The following is a 23,253-nucleotide window of genomic DNA, read 5'->3' on the forward strand; positions in this document are numbered from 1 at the left end:
CAGGAGAGCGGGTAAAAGGCGAAGATCCTGTTACCGTGGACAGAAGCATTTATGGACAGTGGGAAAAGCGTGCGCTGCCGAGAAAAGCCACTGAGTAAGGAAAAGCACACCTTGAGAACTGACTCTCGGCCCCTCACTTACTGTGCTGTAAGTGGCACAGGGACTCTAGGAATCACTGCCACCTGCCCTGAGTGAAGAAGACCTTCCTTAGAACCGTGGGAACTGTTCTTGAGGACCAGAAGCAAGGTCAGATACTGTCCCAGCCCCCGGCACCAACTTCTCTCTTGATGCCCTGAGGCCGGGTCAGAAGGCTACATTGTTCTCCCTCCATTTCTTAATTAATTCAGTGTTTTCTAAAGTGCAGTCCACGTGATACGAGTCAGGGCTGGTGAAGGATGCTCACGCCAGTCGTGACTGACTCAGTCACCCGTCCTGCAGATTCCTCCATCTTCGGTGGTGTGAAGATGTGAGTCTTCTGAAAGGCAGACATCGTGTACAAGGACTCTAACCATTTCTCGTGAGATCGATGATCTCTAGACCACATTGGAAAATGCTCCTGATGGTGTGATTTGGGTCTGAGGGAAGTGTCCCCTCAGCAGCCCGGGCAGCGTCCCAGCCTGGCGCACCCTGGGACTCGGGTAGAGAACACGTACGTCTTCAGATGCAGTGCAGGGTCCGGGCTATCTCCCCACAGCCTCGGTCTCACCATGTTGGTGCCTCTGGTTTTTGTTGGTTTGTTTGTTTTTTAATAGCAGCCTATTAGCGATTTAATCACTGAAGAAAAAGAAACATTTCTTATATTTAATTTTTTTCACAAAGTTTTATATGCAGACAGATTATCATTACTTTTTGTACTTTTTATATATTGAAATTGAGATTTATTTTTTTAAACTGCTTTTATATGTTTGCCATGATTTCTCACAAAATAGGTTTGTGATACTCTTTTTATAAAGAGCAAATGTTTGTTTCTTGGTCTGTGATCAACTCCAGCACGAAATGAACCACTACCTGTGCCTCACCCCAAGGGCAGGAGCAGAAACGCGGTCCAAGGGTTGAGTGTGGTGAGCATTCTGTGAAGACGCTGCTGCCGTGATTCTCTGAGAATCAGATGCAGAGTTGCTTTCTGTCACCTTTGTTTTGTAAAGATAATACCACGAGCAGCCCTCCTTCATAAAGAGAGGCACAGCGAGGGGCACACAGGTTGTTGCTGTCATTTCCTGAGATCAGTGTCAACTTCCTGGAACTTTCTAGATTTCTCAAATGATCTTTCTGAAGCAGCCTGTCCGTGTTTCTAGGTCTGCTATTTGACAGACATATTTAATATTAGGAGTCTTTTTTATTGTCTTTTTATTTTTTTTGAACGGTTGCTGCCTTTTGAGCCACAGCTGTCTGAATCAGCAACTGCAAGGCCGCAAGGGCCGTAGCCGGAGGGAAATCTGTTCCCTCCGGGTCCAACTCTCGAATAACTAAACCTCTCCCCCTCTGAAGAAGTCAAGATTCAAAGGTTAAGATGGAATCCTGCTCTTCAGAGGCTGAATAGCAAGTAGCTCCCCCCCTCTCCTTGTTCTCGCCCTCCAAAAAGCTCTCGCCCCTCCGCCCCTCCTCATAAACCCTTTCTCACCCAGCTCCTCCCCACCACTTCCTGTCAGCTGGCTGACGCAGCCTCCTGACCACAGGTGAGTTTTATTTAATCAAACACATCTTTGCATCCTTAGACAAACGTTCTGGAGCATAAATAAAAGTAACACACCTTGAAATACTATCCTACAACACTTTTTTCTTTACTTAAAGCTCCACTCAGTTCAGTCTGTGCCTTTACACAGAGCTTGATTTTAAAAAGTCAAAGAATGTGCTCTGGAGAGGTAGCTCAGTGGTTAAGAGCACTTGCTGCCTCACAGAGACCTGGGTTCAGCCCCCAGCACCCACATGGCATGACGGCTTACAACCATCCATAACTCTGGTTCCAGGGGATCTGCTACCCTCTGACTCTGCAGGCACCAGGCAAGCATGTGTTGCACATACATGCAGGCAGGCAAGACACTCATGCATAAAATAAAATTTTAAAATCTAAAAAAAAAAATGTATAAATATATACAACACTGTCAAATGATGTGCTTCTGCCCCCTTGGCAACCAACTCTTTCGCAGGTATAGACAAGAGTTCTAACATGATTCGGCCGCAGCTTAATCTGGATTTCATTTTCTGTAACTTTATTTATTGGTGGCATACGGTAACATGATGATGTGCCAGCGCTCATGCCTAGCCACGGTCACCCTCGCTGAGCAGTTTGTCTAGGATAGGCTGTGTGTGTGTGACGGACACGGGAGCACCCACTGATTCCCCGACAGCCCAGCCTTCCTGAGCCGCTGGACACTGCACTGTGAGGAGACAGCGCAAGCCAGTGTGACCGCAATAAAACGGGGGCTGTCTTTTGGGATGCTGTTTTCCGTGCTTATTTTTGGAAGAATCATGGATCTGTCAGGCTGTGACGTAATAACTGTGAGAAGCTAAACAATTAAAGCATTTCTGGTGGGCTTGTATCCTTGGCCTCTGATTCAGCGGTTATCACAACACCAATCACAATTCTAATCCCCACAAAGCAGTGTTCACTTCTTCCCTTCTGAACGTCCTCCATCCCTGTCCCCTTTCCCCTTCCTCCTCCTCTCTCAGAAGGTCTTAAACAGTGTGACGACCGCTCAACCAATGGCTGTGTCCTTCAGCGGAAGGAGGCAGCTTGTTCTGTGTTTCACACCCTCATGGGTGTGCGCTTGCACACACAGGACCTGTATTGTGCCCTGGATAACAGCAGATGCCTCACAAAGGCTCTCTGTTACAAGCAAGTCGGACTGTTGGACACCAAATGTGTGGGTGAGAAACAGCGTAGGTGGCCATGCTTAAAATCATAACATTCAAATGTTAATTTAAAAACACATTTTACAAGCACAAAAAAATGCTTTGTGAGTTAGTTATATAGTTTGTCAATAATACTTAGGACTGAATTATAGGGGGTGTCCATGCAACAGGAAATATTTGCATTTATGATTTTTTTTTTAGTCATTGTTTAGGAAATTTAAGTCATTAAAATTTTGGAATAGCTGATGTATTACATTAATATATCTGAACGTGTATGTAGTTTAAGAGACAGAGATGATGTTGAGAAATAACCCAAATAGGATGCTACATTATCGTCTGTTTGATGATTCCCCGGAATTAGATGATGCAGCCTTTTGGATCAGCTTTTCTGTCCGACTGAAATTGGGATTCTCTGCATCGATACCACAGGATGTGGGATGTGATGAGCCTGCAGTGAGTCTAGTATCTGTAGATGACCCCGTGACCAAGCTGCCTTCCCAGACTCCCCACTGGGCATCACTGCTTGGACGGGTGGGGTACCATCTTAGTCTCCCACACCCGACTTTCATTCTCAGGAAGACCTGCCTCCCCTTAGCCAATCTGTAGTCCGCTGGGTGTTAGCAGCTGGCCCAGGATGAAGACACCGAGACGGACAGGATAGCAGGTCATTTCCCTGTGACTACTGTCAAGCCTCTTCCTGAAACCTCGGTTTTACAGAGGAGGCCCCGAGGCCCATATTACACTAACTTGTTCCTGACAGAGCTAACACTTCAATTCAGATGACTTCTGCCCCCAGAGCCCACATTCTTAACCCTAGCACTGAGGTCTCAAAACTGGGACTTCTGTTGAGCCGCAACAGGGCAAGTGTGTTGCCGCCCAGAGCAGATGGGGACGGGGAGATGCTCGCCAGGGCTGGCTTACTTACGTTTTCCCAGTCAGCATTGAGTCACCCCCTTTTGTAAGCCCCGGCTGCCCCTGCATAAACCATGTAGTTTCTGCCTTGAGAAGTTTCCTTTCCTTCTCCCCCTCATCCTGTCCTCATAGAGCGGCCACTTTCCCAGCGGCCCAACTGTTTAGGAGTCTTGCGTCAGGGATTTTTAAGGCTTTGGGGAAACAGGACATGAGTGAACTAGAGTTCCAGGTGGAGCCTGTGTCTTGTCTCGGTGCACCAAAGGCCGGAGAATTTCAGGATGGGAAGTCGCTGTTTTCCTTTCTTGTAATCGTCTCTCATAATCATATCCTCATCTTTACAGGGTAACATAACTTAGGTCCAAGTGCTCTTGCAGAAGTTGGGGGAGTGGAGCCCTGAAACTTCCCACAGGTGATGTCTTCCCGTATGCTGTGTGCTGTCTAGTATGGCAGTATGCAAGGCAGGAAGAGGTTTAAAATTAGAAATTCAGTTATTCAGAGACTCTAGCCACATGTCAAGTGTAAGAGTCACAGGTAGCTTGTAACACTCATCCTGGGACAGAAAAGTAGAGCATCTACATACAGTCTTTTTGGGAAGTTCTACTAGGCTAGGCTATTGCTTGGGATGCTGAGTTTGAAGGTTGTAGGGGGTTTCTAGAAATCTAGAATAGAAACAAACAGGTATGGGATTCGGGCACACAGGACTCAGGGCTGGGCTGTCTATGGCCTGTCCCACAATGGAAGTAACAAGTGCCCCCCCGCAAGGATGGGAAGGTGGTCCCTCCCACAAGGATGGGAAGGTGGTCCCCCCCACAAGGATGGGAAGGTGGTCCCTCCCACAAGGATGAGAAGGTGGCCCCTCCCACAAGGATGAGAAGGTGGTCCCTCCCACAAGGATGGGAAGGTGGCCCCTCCCACAAGGATGGGAAGGTGGTCCCTCCCACAAGGATGGGAAGGTGGCCCCCCCCACAAGGATGAGAAGGTGGCCCCCCCACAAGGATGGGAAGGTGGCCCCTCCCACAAGGATGAGAAGGTGGTAGGCAGAGCAGGGCTGCTGTTAGCAAGATTTGAGTCCCAGTCCTGGCTCTGTGACTATGATCTCATAACAGGCTCTGTTAGCTTCAGAATCTCCTATTTTGAATGAGGATGGTGATGTGTACCACGTAGGGCTTTCTAAGACAAATGGTTATCTCAGCACACAGCAGTCACTAACCATGGATGAGCTTCCATTTCTGCAGGCGCTCCACTAATATGCTGGAAGGCCTGTGGCCACAGCAAGGTTGCTAGGATAGTAAAGTAACACCATCCCATGATGCTGGCTTTTCAGGTGTGCAGCCCTTTGGAATGTACCGTTACTCTTCTTAAGGCTTTAAGGATTAGTCTAGTAAATAACAGTGAACCAATTCGGGTTCACATGGAACTGTAGGGTAACACTGTTCCTGCAGGCCAGGGGGACAGGACAAATCATTACAGCAATGATTACCAGCCTGGGCTTGGACACCCCTGAGTGTTTCCAGGGAGCTCCAGAGGGGTTATAAAATTCTCAAATCAGGTTTAATTCGAATTCACTTTAATATTTTTTTAAGTGGTATATGGCACTTTAAGGACAGGAAGAAAAAGTCACAAAGTCCACAAACTCATGAAGGTGTCAGCTCTAAAGGCTGGAAATCACTGCATTGTTGGACCAACGCTCACAGTAAACATTTTGTAACAAAGGCGTGTGGAGTTTGGTGTCATTCACCACAGAGCAGAAGGTTCCACTCATTTGGTCACGTGTTTTTCGTTTAGGAAATATTTAAAAATGGTATTTACTTTTTATTTCAACAACATCCACTGAGCATCTCCAAAGCAATCGGTCAGAACTGTAAACACAAGACACAAGGTTCCGGCTCCCTACCGTCAGTTACAAATCCACATGCTGTACATTCAGAGGTGGGGCCCGGCCCGGCTCCCACTTCGCTTCAGTAACTACATGAGCATAATAAATAACATCTGATTTTAAAGGTCACTTAAAATGAGTCGTGGTGATTGACAGTTCAGTACTGTTCAAGTGCAAAAATAACCACCTGCTTGACTGTTGCCGACATTGTAAGCTGGGTTTTGTGGTCTCCTCCCAGATGCAGGGACAGGCAGAGCTGTCCCAGGGAGGCCTTTCCCAGGGAGGCCTTCACGTACAGCTGATCCTGTCTGCTCGGGGTCAGAGGCTAAGGTGAGCTTCCATCTCTACCCATTCTCTCGGGTTCATCCTCAATGTCTATCCACACTATGACTGCCCTTCGTTCAGCCATGGACACATGGCGCATTCTGCGTCCACGGGCCTCCCAGAAGCCTCTCCTTTCTACCCAGGACACTTCCCCTGTCTGTAGTGGTAAGAGGTGGAGCTAGCCCAAACCTGAAGGTTCCAGTGTATGACTACCGTTGGGGGAGAAGAACATACTAAGATTTGTTTAAGTCTGAGTTCTTCTTGTCCCTACAATTCCTGTTCCTGGCTTCCAACTTACAACTTCACAAAACAGACCTAACATGTAACTTTCAAACACAGTGTCCCTCCCCCAGGCACTTAAATCCTACCCTGCTCTTTGTAAATAGTACAGCGACGGCTGTAGCTGTGGGGTCTGCACTGTCAACCCTCGTTTGTCAAGTTTCAGGAGAGTGACTTTGGGGGATTCTTTGAAATAGTCTCTCACTTCTGCTCATCCTTACAGCCATTGAGACAAGGGCCTCTTAAAGCTCCACTCAGTCTGTGGTAGTTGGTGCCAGCTCTTCCGTGCAGGAGCTCTTTCCGTTACAGACCATGTGCATATAAAAATAGATTTGCTAGAGATGTGCAAGGTTCAGAGAAACTTTGAACCTTTTTAAACAACAAAAAAAGTGTATGTTCCACTAACTTCCATCTGGTTCCCTTTTAAATATGTCTTATAATTTTTAAAATGCCTTTCTTCAAGACAAATAAGTCTATAGATGCGCTCTTTTTATCTCGCTTTGCACCGAGAACCCAATATTTAGAATAAATAATCAGAAGAGGAAGATGATGTCCCAGGTCACCTTGAGACCTGTTCATTTGGTGTGAGTGTTGCTCCCCACTCCTAGACCCTGGCAGAGGTGTTAGCTTGGACCTAACCAACCAAGAGGGGAAGTCCTCACCAACACTGTCCTTCTGCGTCTACAGGACTGTGGAGGTTTCCCTTTTCCAGCAAGTACTCTAGCTCGTGTGTGTGTGTGTGTGTGTGTGTGTGTGTGTGTGTGTGTGTGTGTGTGTGTGTGTTTCCACAGTAATGATTTAGATAGTTAGAAGCATATGCAGTGCGGTGCTCCCCTTGGGGAGGCATGTCCAGGGTGAGGGCCTTGCCCTCAGTGTCCTGGCTGAGGTGCCTGGTGCCATGCAGGGTGCTCGATGACCAGGAGCCCTTCAGTGTTCTCCTGCGGTGGGCAGAGCCTGCTGCTCCCCCCTCTCCTCTACATGTGGGGCGGCACTGGGGTGAGCAGGACTGGACTGCGTTTGAGATGCTGCTGTGTCAGGGAATGGCTGGCTTCTAAGTGGGTCGGAGTGAGTCTCACAGGGGGCACGCTGGGCTCCACCAACTGCAGAAATTTCCCGATTCTCACTGGTCCCCTGGAAGGAAAAAAAACAAAAACAGATGTTCCATGGTGTGAGGAAGAATAAATCCGACCCATTATAGATATTTCCAAGTAAAAAACAGCAAACACATAGCAATCCCTTGAAAAGCCCGCTTCAGGGACCAATGCATGAAGAAACAGGATAGAGTCTTACCTTTCCTTTCCTTTCCTATGTGCAACTGCCAGAGCCGCATGAAAAACACAAACACTGTGAGAGACACGTCTTATAGCGAAGGGAACAGTTATCAGTGTTCTTGTCGCTACCAGGCAAACAACTTGCATTCACAGTTACTGAGTGCTCCACTTCATGGAAAGTCATGGGGCCACAGCCATAGGACACCTGAGTGCCAGCCACTGGGAAGACCACAGTAGCCAAGGGCCAGGAGACCCTGTCCAGTAGCAAATAAACAAGGGCCAGGCAAAGAACGCCCGTGATGTAGAAGGCCTAATGTACACATGGGATTTCAAAATAAGCACGGAAAGTTGAGTAGGACGAAGCAGGGAATGGGAAGATGCTTTGTGAGGCCAATGGGGAGTGAACTGAGAACAGTTTTGTAAAATGCCTCAATGATCGTACAAGTCGGGGAATGTGATCATTAGCAACTGATGCTCCCCACTTCCATTTCCTACAGTTGAATTAAATTTTTTTCTTTCATTCCTGTGGTTCTGAACGTAACTACTTCATAACAATACTATACCGTACCTGTTAGTTCTTATTGATTTTGACTCTTATTTTAATTAATATTAATTTAATTTAATGGGGAGAAAAGCAAGCTTTAATGCTGCGTAGGTACTGGGCATCTTGTGAAAATGGCGATGAGTTCACACAGTAGTGAAAGCATTGTCTCTCAGTAGCAGGGCATCCTTTCTCAGGATGCTCTGAGGCAGAGAAGCTTCCAGATGTCCCTCCATCTCTCAGGTCCAGTCCTGGCTCCATCAACAAGTTAGGAGGATTTTGCGCAGAGGGCATGCATATGGCTACCAGTTTTGGTAAAAGCATGCAATGACCTCACAGTTAGTTTATAAAGCCAAGATGCATTACGGTAATTGAAAAGTCTGCCGCTTCTCTTGTGAACACTTGTTTTTATTTTGAATTATGTGAATGCGTGTGTGTTGGTGTATGGGTTCCTGCACATGAGTGCAGGTGTCCGTGGAGGTCATTAGTTCCTTCACGCAGCTGTGAGCCACCCGTCATGGATGCTGGGGACCAAACTCGGGTCCTTTACGAGAGCCGCAGACAGTCCTACCTGCTGAGCCAGCTCTTTGGTCACTGTAGCTTGTCAGACTGTTTAAAAAGAAGTTACTGTTTCCCTTTTAGTGCTAAGGGAAACCTTATTTTTCTCTCTCCGGGTTTCCGGTGGGATGTCCTGGATGCTGTGAATATATGTTGCTATGATTGATTGATAAATAAAACGTGGATTGGCCAGTAGCCAGGCAGGAAGGATGATGTAGGCGGGACAAGGACAGAGGAGAATGCTGGGTAGGAGAAGGCAGAGTCAGGAGACACTGCCAGCCACCATGGTGTAAGATACTGGTATGCCATGAGCCACGTGGCAAGGTATAGATTAATAAAAAATGGGTTAATTTAAGATATAAGAACAGATAGCAAGAAGCCTGCCACGGGCATACAGTTTGTAAGTAATATAAGTCTGTGTTTACTTGGGGGACGCGAGTGGGAGAGATTTGTCCTGACTGCCAGCAGGCCAGGACACAGGAAATCTTCAGCTACATGGGTCATTTTTTAAAGATCACATTTATTTGTTTGTTTGTTTTATAGTGTGTGTAAGGGTGCCACGGAGTGCATTTGGAAGTCTGAGGACAACTTATGGGAAATAGCTTTCTCCCTTCTTCTCTGTGGATTCCAGGGATCATCGGGCATAGCGACAGGTTCACTTACCCACTGAGTCATCTCAAATGCCTTTCTCTGGGTCCTCTAAGCCACAGTAACTATAAAGCTGACATTACTTATCGAGAAAAGGGAAAGATTTATATAACAAGGGAACAGCAGATCTGCTGCTTTGGTGAAACTGTTCAAAGAGGCCACATTCCTTCTCCAGAGTCAGGGTGCAGCCTTGGTTATATAATTGCTGATTTTATGAATACCGTTGGGCTTATCTCAGGAAAGACTGCTCCTTTAGGGATGTTAGACGTTAGTGGGTTAATTTAGCAGCTGGTCTGTGTAATGATCCCCCTGGAATTCTGGATATTCTGGTTGCAAATTGTATTTTCTACCACTGAAACATAAGTGTGCAAAGCTGGAATTTACTTTTTTTTTCTTTAGAATCATCAACTCCTCTGTGAAGACTTTCTGAGCTCCATAAAACAAATTCTCTTCCTGTGGGACCTGGTGAACATTTGTGTGATAGTTATCCCAGATGACGAAAACCCTCTATTTGCATGTCTGTTTCCCACCAAGCTTTCTGTGTGTTTTGATGAACAAGAAGGAGTAGCAGCGGACAAGGCCCACAGACGGTACCTGCAAAGGCTGTATCTCAGACGCACGGCTGTCTCTCGTCAGTTGAATCATCTCTTTAACCTGGTAGAGGGCGTACACAAAGGTCACCCAGGGAGAAGAGCTGACCCCCCAGGCTGGCTTGTTCACATCCTCCTGTTCTTCCTGGTGCTTGGTTTTCTTGGGTGGAAGTCTGGGCTCAAGGCGTGGCATGACATCTTCTGTCTGTTGCTGTACCAGGTCGATGGTTGCTATGGGAACGGGACTAGAGGGAACAGGAATCCTTTCTGCCAACATTGTCTTGTCTAGAGAGAAAAAATGATGTTAAAATTATTTTCAGAGTTTTCTACATATTTAAAACAAAAGGGAAAATAAACTAATCCTGACATTGTGGTGTACACCTAGGATGCTGTGCTCTCAGCCGGAGACCGGCCTTTCTCCTGAGAAGCTTGGTGAGATCAAACACTCCTCTGAGGTTCTGTAACAAGCCATGTTTTCTCTTAGTGGAAGTAGCACAGGCCCCAAGGCCAGTGCTGTGGGAATGATGGAGACTCCAAGATGACCAGCTCTGTGCTGGGCCACAGAGTAACCAAGAACATGTGCATTCTACCATTGACCTTTGTCACCAAAAGCTTTGCGGCACTTGTTCACACCATCTACATTTGATACAGCCTTCCCCCATTTAATTTTTTAAATCGGGGTTCAGATGTTAAAAGCTAGGCTCACAACTCAGATGTCAAAAACAGTTTTTTTTTTATTATTATTTATTTTGTGTGTGTGGTACTTGTAGGCACAGGGATGCCACAGAACACATGTGAAGGCCAGAGAGGACACTTGAAGGAGTCAGTTCTCTCCTTCCGCTGTGTGGGTCCCTGGGATGGAACTCAGGTTTTCAGGCTTCCCAGCAGCTTCCTTTACCTGCTGAGCCACCTCCCCAGCCCCTCTTCCTTTCTGTATGATGATTTTAAGAAAGGCCATGCCTTTCAGGAAAAGCATCAACAGACCATATTTTAATGAAGGTAAAGGCATAGGGATTAATAAGAGCACCCCCTATCCCTAGTAGTAAATTATCATATGGCCTTACATGCATTCGCCTTAAATCTGAAATCTCCTAAGAATTCTGGGGAGGGTCAAAGCTCATGCGTCCACAGCACCTTGCACTGTTGCACAAAACAAAACCAAGAAAGCCCCAGTCAGCTCAGAGGCCAGTCTCCTCATCACAGCAGGCGTCATCTCTACCATGAGTTCACCCGGACACCACTGAGACCATGTCTCCTGCAGGCCAGCTTTTCACAGTTCAGCGGGGTCTCAGAGAACCACCAAGAAAGCATGGAGCCGAGGCGGGGTCACCCTGCAGACTCAAGGCCAGTGTGGGTTGCATATAGAAGCCTGGTTTCAAACCCTTAGCCCTCTGCCCTCGCCCCAAAAAAGAAAGGAAAGAGGACATGTTCACCTTCTTCCTCGTCCGGCACTGCCAGCCACTGGATCAGGGCAAACAGCAGGAGGATCACCAGGCAGGCCATGCCAATTCCTCGGAAGGTCGCAGCAGCCCCTTGAAAACAAGCAGAGCAGGTCTGGTAATTCCAGGAAATGCAAGTCTTCCACCTTTAACAGTTTAACATCCGGGGTAAAGGAAGTGCGGCTTCACTGAGCGGAGTCAGTGCCCTTCTGTGAGCTCCCTGGAATGGGAGAGCACAAGGTGGCATCCGGAGTCCCTGGTGCTGGTTCTGCTCAGTGAAGGGCTGTCCGAGTAACCTCCATCCCCACATGATACTCGGTGGTGCTGTCTTTGTGAGGACCACTCTCTGTGCAGTTGGAACAGCGGAGTTTAAACAGTGCTGTGAATTCCCACACTGCGCCTTGCACAGAAGACAGAGCAGTCAACCCCCCGGGAATAAAGTAATCTGCCTCAGTCCCCGTATTTCCAACAAGAGGTCTGATGATTGGGATGTACAGATTGTGTACATCAGTGAATAGTTAAGGTTTTTTGACTATGATGGATTCTCTTTCTTTCTTCCTTTTTTCCTTCCTTCCTTTCCTTCCTTCCTCCCTCCCTCCCTCCCTCCCTCCCTCCCTCCCTCCCTCCCTCCTTCCTTCTTTCTTTCTTTCTTTTTTCCCAGACAGGGTTTCTCTGTGTAGCTTTGGAGCCTGTCCTGGAACTCACTCTGTAGACCAGGCTGGCCTCAAACTCACAGAGATCCGCCTGGCTCTGCCTCCCGAGTGCTGGGATTCAAGGTATGGCCACCACCGCCTGGCTCATGAATTCTATTTCTTTGTTATCGTTAGCAGCAGGTGTAGGACACCTGACCCAACTGAAGCACACATGCTCAGTCATTTGTTGGCTCCCCTGAGGTTTCTACGCTGTTTCAATAATGTCTGCCAGAAGACCGAATTAGGAGCCAGCTTTAAACATCTTCCCGACCTAAGAATGTGCTTTACAATCATGATGACCATGTAATGTTAAAAAAAAAAAAAAAAAAAAAAAAAAAAAAAAAAAAAAAAAAAAAAAAGGATAGGCATACTGAAGTGGAATTCTGGCATAGCTGGGGCGGGGGGAGAACTATTTTTCCTCAAAGGAACAAAAGAAAAGTTATTCTTACCAAAGTAATTGACTAACACGCCTCCGATCATGGCACCACATCCTCTCCCCAAACCCAGATGGAGGCCTTGCAGGATGCCTTGGGCAGAAGTCCTCAGCTCAGGGGGAACAGCTGCACTGAGGTAAGAGATACACGCTGCCCAGATGGCTGCATGTGTGACTCCTGCAGAAGAAGAGACGTGGGAGTGAGTGGCTGCTCACCACCCCTCATCACACTTCCCTGCAATGTGGATGATTCACTAAACCAGGGACCTACTATTATAATATACAGATACACTATGCATATGTATAAACACATGTGCATAATAGCTGTATCATTTCAATATAGTACTCTCATGCTTTGAGAATTTCATACAAGCATCCCATACATTTTGATAATCATTTTAACTATTTTTAAACACAGTTCAGTAGCATTAGGTACACTCAGTGTTGTATATACATCACTGTTCTCTATCTCTTTAACTTTTTTATCATCTTAAAAACATCACACGCTTTACCCCTCAGACCATTCCCTAGCAAGCACCGTTCTTTCCATCCCCGCGGATGTGAATATTCTGGGTCTCGTGAGTAGAGTCATAACAGTATTTTTTTTTTTTTTAAAAGGTGCTCTTTGAGTTCATTCTGTAACTGAGCATTTTCTTTCTTTTTTTTTTTTTAAGATTTATTTATTTATTATGTATACAGCATGTATGACTGCAGGCCAGAAGAGGGTACCAGATCTCATTTCAGATGGTTGTGAGCCACCATGTGGTTGCTGGGAATTGAACTCAGGACCTCTGGAAGAGCAGCAGTCAGTGCTCTTAACCTCTGAGCCATCTCTCCAGCCCCGTCATAACAGTATTTGTCCTTTCGATTTGTCCACACTGTAGCCTGTGTTCAGTACCTCCCGTCCTTCACTGCACCCCTGAGAGGCATGTAAGAGAAAAATCAAGTTGGGATGGAGCTGAAAACCTCCTCCCTGCCTTTTCAGGTTCCAGGAGATGCTACACGAGCTGCTGGGGAGAAAATGTTAATAGTTGTACCCAGCCGTGAGCCCTGTGATCTACGAGTCCAGTCTCTGAAGCAAGATGTGCCCACTTGTGCGGCAGTGGTACTACTATGATGAGGGTAACCAACCGCTCTTGGTTTGGATTTGGGTCCTGATCCACAAGGGGAACCTGGTGCTATGCACATGGTCATAAATAAATAAATAAATAAATAAATAAATAAATAAATAAATAAATAAATAAATAAGTAAAAACCATGGTTGGGAAGATCCTAGATCCTAGGGGGCAAATGAACTCTATTTTTTAGCTAAACTGGCACAGTGTCAAGCTGCCTCAATAAATATCTGTGTTTATACCCAAAGACAAATGCTACTGTCATCCTTCATCAGAGAAACATTTTCCCGGTGAATGGTAGTGAATGCAGACTATGGGGGTACAGAGTGCTGAGAGTGAGTAATAGATAACATGCCCTAAATAAGACATTTCTACCACCCTGCTGAGGCTCAGGAAATGCTGCAGAAGAGGGTAGAAAGGCTGTAGATCCAGATGATAGGGAGCAGGGCTGCAGAATGCTGTCTCCTGGACAGGCGCAGCGATGGCGATCCTGATCTCACAGCTGCTGTGAATACAATGGTTCTGCACAAGAGTGAGCCCCTGACAGTCAGGAGTGCTGGCGGGCAGAGGGGAATCCTTGCCTGCCGCTGTGGACCCACTGATGACCCCTCCCGGCTCCAACGGCACATAGGTGGTCCTGAGTAAATTCAATGTGTCATAAAACCAAACCAAAAGTCATGACCCTGGAAAAGGGGACTGGTGGAGATGAGGTTTGGGGGGTTCACAGTGATAGGTGGGAGATGAGAAGACACAAGATAGCGAGCATAATCACATTATATACGTGTAGGAAATTGTCAAAAACAAAAATTAATATAAAAAGAATTCTTATCGTTTTAAAGGCTTAATAATAGTCCATTGCAACATGCCATGTTTTGTTCCTCTGTTGATGGTATCTGAGTTGTTTCCCTCATTTGGATTATTATGAATAATATTGTTTAAATCTTGATATTTAAGTATCATCAAGTAGATAGTGGTGTTTATACAGCTACAAGTGGACTTCCCGGCTCGGGCAGCTTTCATTAACATTTAGAGCAGTGGTTTCCCACAGCAGCTGCACCACCTGACCCGACCCGCCCCCCAGACATCCACAAGTTCACCAGCTTCTCTGCCTCCTAGCCAGAACTTTTTAAATATTTTTCTTCTCATAGTAGCAGTTCTAATCAGTGCCTCACTGTGTACTGACTCACATCCCTGGCCAGAGTACAGAGCACCTTCAGGTGTTTATTGGCCATTTATATATCTTTGGAGAAATGTTGAGTCCTCAGCTTGGCCCTATTGGAAAACACATTATCCCTGGGATTCAAAGAAAGAACACTGGAGGGTTTTGGGGGGTCATGATCTAGCCTCACCTCAGCACCTTAAAAGTAAAACTTAGCAGGACTGTGCTGTTTCCAGATAATTCAGCCATATCTCAGAAGCAAATCTGTATTTACAGGAATACAACTACGTTCAGCACCAAAATGGTGAATCTTAATTTGCAATGTGTGGCATGCAATAAAAAAAGTCGTGTGGGTTGCCCATGCTTCAAGGAGGGCCAGAAAGGAATAAACTGTGTTTACCGCTCACATTAGATTATATGCCTGCCTCATCACTAACTTAGAAACATTAGAATCCTTTCCCTGTTTCTCACATACGCTTCAGTCATCATTTCACAGAAGTAGATTTGTGGGGGCTTTGTTTTTTTTTATTATTTTGTTTTTGGTGGTGCGGAGGTTAAATCCAGCCTTCTCACACACTAGGCAAGCATTATCAGTGAGCTACATCCTGAACCTGGCTAGGTTGTTTTTTAACTAGAAATATGGACTGAATGGTTATTGATAGTATGCACACTTAATTTCCACAGATGTTTAAAAAATTATTTGCTTTGTCTGATTAAACAACAGTAATGCTGTAGATACTGTCAGTCTTTTTAGAATTAAATAATGCCTAGACCGAGTCTCAGCTATGAATGTTGACACAGTAGTAGTATACAGTGGGGATATTTTCATTTATATTATTAGAGATGGTGTTGACTTCTTTTTCAGATGCCTATATCATTTTTATGAGTAATACTAGAATAAAATTCAGAAATATACTGAGAAACAAAACTCAATAGTAGAATGCAAATTGATTCATCTTTAAGAAATGTTTTTCAATGATCCCAACTATATCAAATGGTTGTGGGTTAACTTTATTGATGACTATGTTTAAGCCATTAGCTCCAGGACTTGTAAGTAGAGGTAGATAATATGCTTGGCTATGTATGTGAACACAACATTAAATTAAATTTTTGGTTGTGATTTTAGATTAAATGTAAGTCTTGAACTATTCTATGTATAAGGGCTTGGTTACACACAAAAATATTTGAACAGTAACCTACACACTTCTCTCTCACGTCTCCTGCTCACATCTTTCCCTCTTCCCCCTCTTACCCCGTCCCCCCACACCTTCCTCCTTCAAAAATTGTGTTTTCTAAAATTTTTTGTTGTTGTTTTTGGTTTTTTCCAGAGCTAAGGACTGAACCGAGGGCCTTGTGCTTGTTAGGCAAGCGCTCTACCACTGAGCTAAATCCCCAACCCCTAAAATTTTGTTTTATAAGAGAAGTAAAGCATTTTCCAGCAGCATAACTTCAGACAGATATTTAAATTACTTTTAGAATTTGTTGTCTGGTATTAGCTAACAAAGGCCCCTAATAACTGAGCATTCTCTCTACAAGGGTTACAAAATTTTAAATCCCTAAAGATTATATAACCATGTTGTTAGATTATACAAAAGTAAAAAGATGTGTTTTCCAAGTAGCAGCAGTGACAAGGGCAGCCACACAGATGGACTCTGCTAGAACAATGTTCACCCTTCTTTGGCTATTTGTCATAAATGTACTGATGGCCTTTGATAGTAATTATCACCGAATCACACAGTAGATGTTTAATAAATATGCTGGGTGACAATGAATGACTCCCAAAGACCACACAGGTACACAAGTCTAGTGCCTCGGTCCTCCCTAGCTTTACTGGGGCCGGTCAGGATTAGCTTGGAGGCCTCATGAGACGAAATAATATTTTCATACTTTTTGGTCTGTACTGATATGGAGGTAAGAATTCCATTAGCTGTACTGTTACTGCAAATTTCTCTACAAGAAATTTCACTGTTTTCCGTATACTTTCATTTATTCCTCCAAACCATGGGAACTGTGTTCCCACATTTTCCAAGAGGAAAGCTGGGCACAGAGAGATTAGCCTTGTTCAAGGTCAGAGGGACAATAGAGCAGCAGAAGGAATCTCAAGCTGAGGTGTCTGAGTGTGTAAACGCTACAGCAAAATAAGGTGTCTGAGTGTGTAAACGCTACAGCAAACGGCTTCACAATAACTGCTTGAGGACTGACAGAAGTTAAACTGCTTTGTGGGGTTCTGCTTGTAATATCACACATAAGCAAAGATCTAGCTTGCTAAGAAAGGAATATTATCACCTTGTCTCCTCCCTAAGGAGCTGGCATAACATGCATGTTGCAAAGTTTCCATATGCCCAAGGAATTCTTACAATATTCTAAAACATCTATTTCCAAACAGTTCTCTCTTGGCCCACAGTAGAGATCTACTGCAGTAAACGGAATGTACAAGAAAGGAAGATCCCTGCTTACGTAGACATTTGTACAGTGCTGCTTGGCTGGGGGAAATCAAATCATAGTGGCCACTCACTGTATAAGTCATAGATGATTCCTTAGCCCTGTGTGTACACTCACTGAACAAGACAGAGACGATTCGTAGCCCTGTTTCAGAACGTTGGTTGTGGCAGGCCTTCCCATGGAGGAGCAGAAGCAATGCTTCACTTGGTCCAGCATATGTCTCTCGATTGTGGGGAGCAGGAGAGCTTCTGAAAGCTCAATCTGATGAGCCTTGGTAGGAAAGTGCTCTTCCTAAGGCCTCCGCTGGGCAGGCAGTAGAAGGTACCTGCAACTGTTACGATACAGACTGGCATAACAAACAACCCTCGGGGTCCCAGCTTTGCTGAGTAATATTCTTGCTCACGAGGAGTCCAGTGGGCAGGAGACCGGAGGGTCAGCAGCTGTGCATCACACAGGCATTCACAGACCCAGCTGCAGACGCCTCTTCAATGCCCCATCAGCCCAGCTTTCAGCATCCAAAGAAAGAGGGATGATTGCATGTGGGAAGTCTTATGGACTAGGTGGAGAGGTAGTATTTCATTTTGTACTGGTCAGACATAACTAACTGTAAGGCATACTGGAAAAGCTGTAGGTCCATGAGGAAAAGAAAACAGAAGGTGAATAGCAAGCCTGCCAGAGGAGGGGGAGAAGGAGGAGGAGGAGGAAGAAGAAGAAGAAGAAGAAGAAGAGAAGAAGAAGAAGAAGAAGAAGAAGAAGAAGAAGAAGAAGAAGAGGAGGAGGAGGAGGAGGAGGAGGAGGAGGAGGAGGAGGAGGAGAAGAAGAAGAAGAAGAAGAAGAAGAAGAAGAAGAAGAAGAAGAAGAGAAGAAGAAAATTAAAAACTGATTGTAGCCCCAGCAGACAGTCAGCAGGCAAGTGTCCTGCAACGAGGCCACTCCACCACTATCCCCAATGGCATCAGTGCCCCCCCAGGCACAGGCAGCACCTGCACCAATTGGAGGAGGAATCAACACTTGTACTTATAATGACCCCAAACCCAGATGGGTAGATGACAGTGTAAGAATACATTCAACAACTAAAGAGTAAGATGGCACCACCAGAACCTAGTGGTTCTACAACAGCAAGACCTGAACATCCCAACAGAGATGAAGCGGGAGAATACAATCTTAAAAATAACTTGGTGAAGATGATAGAGGCCCTTAAAGAGGAAATTTAAAATTCCCTTAAAGAAATGGAGAAGACAAACAAAAAATTGGAAGAAATCAATAAGTTGCTCAAAGAAAGCCAAGAAAAAACAAACAGGTGAAGGAAACAGTTCAAGACTTGAAAATTGAAAGAGAGGCAATAAAGAAAACACAAACTGAGGGAATTCAGGAAAAGGAAAATCTGGGGAATGAACAGGAACTACAGATGCAAACATAACCAACAGAATACAAGAGATGGAAGACAGAATCTCAAGTGCTGAAGATATCATAGAAGAAATAGATTCATCAGTCAAAGAAGATATCAAATCCAACAAATTCTTAACACAAACCATCCAGAAAATCTGGGACATCATGAAAAGAGTAAACCTAAGAACAGTAGGGATAGAAGAAGGAGAATTCCAGCTCAAAGGCACAGAAGATACATTCAACAAAATCATAGAAGAAAACTTTTCTAACCTAAAGAAGTACATGCCTATAAAGGTACAAGAAGCTTACAGAACATGAAATAGACTGGACCAAAAAAATAAAAAAGTTTTCTTGCCACACAATAATCAAAACACTAAACATACAGGATACAGAAAGAATGTTAAGATCTGCAAAAGAAAAAGGCCAAGTAACAAATAAAGGCAGACGTATCAGAATTACACCCAACTTCTTTGTTGTTGTTTTTGAGGCAGGGTTTCTCTGTGTATGTTTGGTGCCTGTCCTGGATCTCACTCTGTAGCCCAGGCTGGCCTCCAACTCACAGAGATCCACCTGGTTCTGCCTCCCATGCTGGGATTAAAGGTGTGTGCCACTGCTGCCCGGCTACACTCAACTTCTTAATGAAGACTCTGAAAGCCAGAAAGTCCTGGATAGACATTTTGCAGACACTAAGAGACCATGGATACCAGCCCAGACTACTATACACAGCAAAACTTTCAATCATCATAGACAGAGAAAACAAGATATTCCATGACAAAAACAGACTTAAACAATACCTAACCACAAATCCAGTCCTACAGAGAGTACTAGAAGGAAAATTCCAACCCAAGGAAGTTAGCTGCACCCACGAAAACACAGACAATAGATAATCTCACATCAGCAAATCCCAAAGAAGGAAAACACATTGCCACCACTACCAACAAAACCAAAAAATAACAGGAATTAACAATCACTGGTCATGAGTATCTCTTAATATCAATGGATTCAATTTGCCTATAAAAAAGACACAGACTAATAGAATGGGTTCGAATACAGGATCCATCCTTCTGCTGCATACAAGAAACACACATCAACTTCAAAAACAAACATTACCTCACAGTATCAAATGAACCTAGGAAATAAGCTGGTATTACTATTCTAATATCCAACAAAATAGGCTTCAAACTAAAATTAATCAAAAGAGGCCAAGAAGGACATTACATATCCATCACAGGAAAAGTCCATCAAGATGAAGTCTCAATTCTGAAAATGTATGCTCCAAACACAAGGACACCCACATTTATAAAAGAAACATTACTAAAGCTTAAATCATACATCAAACCCCACATACTAGTAGTGGGAGACTTCAACACCCCACTCTTACCAATGGACAGGTCTGCCAAACAGAAACTTAACAGAGAAATAAGGAAACTAACAGATGTTATGACTCAAATGGACTTAATAGCTATCTGCAGAATATTCCACCCTAACACAAAAGAATATACCTTCTTCTCAGCACCTTAAGGAGCCTTCTCTAAAATTGACCACATACTCTATCACAAAGCAAATCTCAACAGATATGAAAAAAATTGGAATAACCCCCTGTATCTTATCATATCACTATGCCTTAAAGTTAGACTTCAACAACAATACAAATTACAGAAAGCCAACAAACTCATGGAAACTGAACAATGCTCAACTGAATCACCAATGGGCCAAGGAAGAAATAAAGAAAAAAATTAAAGACTTCCCAGAATTCAACAACAAAAATGAATGTATAACATACCCAAACATATGGGACACTATGAAAGCAGTGCTAAGAGGAAAGTTCATAGCACTAAATGCCCACATAAAGAAGTTGGAGAAATCTCACACTAGCAACTTAACAGCACACCTGAAAGCTCTAGAACAAAAAGAAGCAAACTCACTCAGGAGGAGTAGACACCAGGAAATAATCAAAATGAGGGCTGAAATAAATAAAATAGAAACAAAGAATAATACAAAGAATCAATGAAACAAAAAGTTTATCCTTTGAGAAAATCAGCAAGATAGACAAACCCTTATAAAAACTAGCTAAAAGGCAGAAAGGGAATATCCAATTTAACAAAATCAGAAATGAAAAGGGGGACATAACAGAAGACACTGAGGAAAATCAGAAAGTCATCAGGTCATATTTCAAAAAGCTGTACTCCACAAAATTGGAAAATCTAAAAGAAATGGACAGTTTTCTGGATAGGTACCATATACCCAAATTAAATCAAGACCAGATAAACTATTTAAATAGACCTATAACTCCTATGGAAATAGAAGCAGTCATTAAAAGTCTCCTAACTAAAAAAAGCCCAGGGCCAGATGGTTTCAGCACAGAATTCTACCAGAATTTCAAAGAAGAGCTAATACCAGTACTCCTTAAATTGTTCCATACAACAGAAACAGAAGGAACATTGCCAAACTCTTTTTTATGAGGCTACAGTTACTCTGATATCCAAACCACATAAATATGCAACAAAGAAAGAGAATTACAGACCAATCTCCCTCATGAACATTGATGTAAAAATACTCAATAAAATACAGGCAAACCAAATCCAAGAACACATTTTTAAAAAATCATCCATCATGATCAAGTAGGCTTCATCCCAGAGATGTAGAGATGGGTCAACATGCAAAAATTTGTCAATGTAATCCACCATATAAACAAACTGAAAGAAAAAAAACCACCACATGAGCATCTCATTAGATGCTGAAAATACCTTTTACAAAATCCAACACCCCTTCATGATAAAGGCCTTGGAGAGATCAGGGATACAAGAAACATCCCTAAACATAACAAAAGCAATATACAGCAAGCTGACAGCCAACATCAAATTAAATGGAGAGAAACTTAAAGAGATTCCACTAAAATCAGGAACAAGACAAGGCTGTCCACTCTCCTCATATCTATTCAATATAGTACTCAAAGTTCTAGCTAGAGCAATAAGGAGATTAAGGGGATACAAATTGGAATGGAAGAAGTCAAACTTTTGCTATTTGCAGATGATATGATAGTATACATAAGTGACCCCCAAAATGCTATCAGGGAACTCCTACAGCTGATGAACACCTTCAGCAATGTGGTGGGATACAAGATTAACTCAAAAAATTCAGTAGCCCTCCTATATACAAATGCTAACAAAAGAAAGAAATCAGAGAAACAACACCCTTTATAATAGTCACAAATAGTATAAAATATCTTGGGGTACTTTGGGATGTCATTTTGTATGCTGTGAATATGTGTTGCTCTGATTGGTTGATAAATAAAATGCTGATTGGCCAGTAGCCAGGCAGGAAGTATAGGCATGCAAGCAGACAAGGAGAATTCTGGGAGGAGGAAGGATAGAGTCAGGAGTCACCAGCCAGACACAGAGGAAGCAAGATGACAAGGCAGAACTGAGAACAGGTACTAAGCCATGTGCCTAAACATAGATAAGAATTATGGGTTAATTTAAGTGTAAGAGCTAGTCAGTAATAAGCCTGAGCTAATGGCCAAGCAGTTATAACCAATATAAGCCTCTGTGTGTTTACTTGGGGGATACAAGTGGGAAAGAGAGATTCTTGACAGCCAGCTGGCCAGGACACAGGAAAACCTCCAACTTCATAGGGGTAACTCTAACCAAACAAGTGAAAGACCTGTATGACAAGAACTTTAAGCCTTAGAGAAAACACTTGAAGAATATGTCAGAAAATGGAAAGATCTCCCATGATATTGGATAGGTAGGATCAACATAGTAAAAATGGCAATCTTACCAAAAGCAATCTACAGATTCAATGCAATACCCTCCAAAATCCCAACACAATTCTTCACAGACCTTGAAAGAACAATACTCAACTTCACATGGAAAAACAAAAAAACCTAGGACACCCAAAACAATCCTGTACAAAAAACAACTTCTGGAGGCATCAGCATCCCTGACTTCAAGCTCTACTACAGAGCTATAGTAATAAAAACAGCTTGGTATTAGCATAAACACAGACATGTTGCTCAGTAGAATTGAACTGAAGACCCTGACACTGATCCACACACCTATGAACACCTGATTTTTGACAAAGAAGCCAAAAAAGTGTACAATGGAAATAAAGAAAGCATCTTCAACAAATGGTGCTGACATAAGTGGATGTCAACATGTAGAAGAATGCAAATAGATTCATATCTTTTGCCATGTACAAAATTTAAGTCCAAGTGGATCAAAGACCTCAACATAAGTTACACTGAATCTGATAGAAAAGAAAATGGGAAGTAGCCTTGAACACATTGGCACAGAAGACTACTTCCTAAATATAACACCAGTAGCACAGACACCGAGAGCAACAATTAATAAATGGTACCTCCTGAAACTGAGAAGCTTCTGTGAGGCAAAGGACACAGTCAACAAGACAAAATGACAGCCTAGAGAATGGGAAAAGATCTTCACCAACCCCACATCTGACAGAGGGCTGATCTCCAAAATATATAGAGAACCTAAGAAACTAGAAATTAAAAAAAAAATGGGGTAAAGATCTAAACAGAGAGTTGTCAACATAAGAATCTCAAATGGCCCATAAACATTTAAAGAACTGGCCAATATACTTAGCCATCAGGGAAATGCAAATCAAAACAACTCTGAGATGTCTTCTTACACCTGTCAGAATGGCTAAGATCAAAAACACTGATGACAGCTTATGTTGAAGAGGATGTGGAGCAAAGGGAACACTCCTCCAC

At 43.7% G+C, this 23,253-nt stretch overlaps 1 protein-coding gene across 3 annotated transcripts in view; it reads right to left on the minus strand.

Annotated features, from left to right (window-relative positions):
- Positions 1-5,315: 5,315 nt before the first annotated feature.
- Mfsd6 (major facilitator superfamily domain containing 6) overlaps positions 5,316-23,253 on the minus strand; it is an 80,854-nt gene continuing 62,916 nt past the window's right edge. For 2 of the 3 annotated variants that reach the window (XM_028886742.2, XM_028886750.2), the window contains exons 4-7: positions 12,433-12,594; positions 11,286-11,384; positions 9,857-10,137; positions 5,316-7,375 (exon numbers count right to left, since the gene is read on the minus strand). In XM_028886742.2, coding sequence (XP_028742575.1) covers positions 7,172-7,375; positions 9,857-10,137; positions 11,286-11,384; positions 12,433-12,594 — 746 coding nt within the window. In that variant the 3' untranslated portion in view covers positions 5,316-7,171. Of the gene's footprint in view, positions 7,376-7,534; positions 7,560-9,856; positions 10,138-11,285; positions 11,385-12,432; positions 12,595-23,253 lie in introns of all 3 variants that reach the window. The other variant, XM_028886759.2, reaches the window with a different exon arrangement.

This window comes from Peromyscus leucopus, chromosome 13 (assembly GCF_004664715.2).
Source record: "Peromyscus leucopus breed LL Stock chromosome 13, UCI_PerLeu_2.1, whole genome shotgun sequence".
NCBI classification, from domain to species: domain Eukaryota; kingdom Metazoa; phylum Chordata; class Mammalia; order Rodentia; family Cricetidae; genus Peromyscus; species Peromyscus leucopus.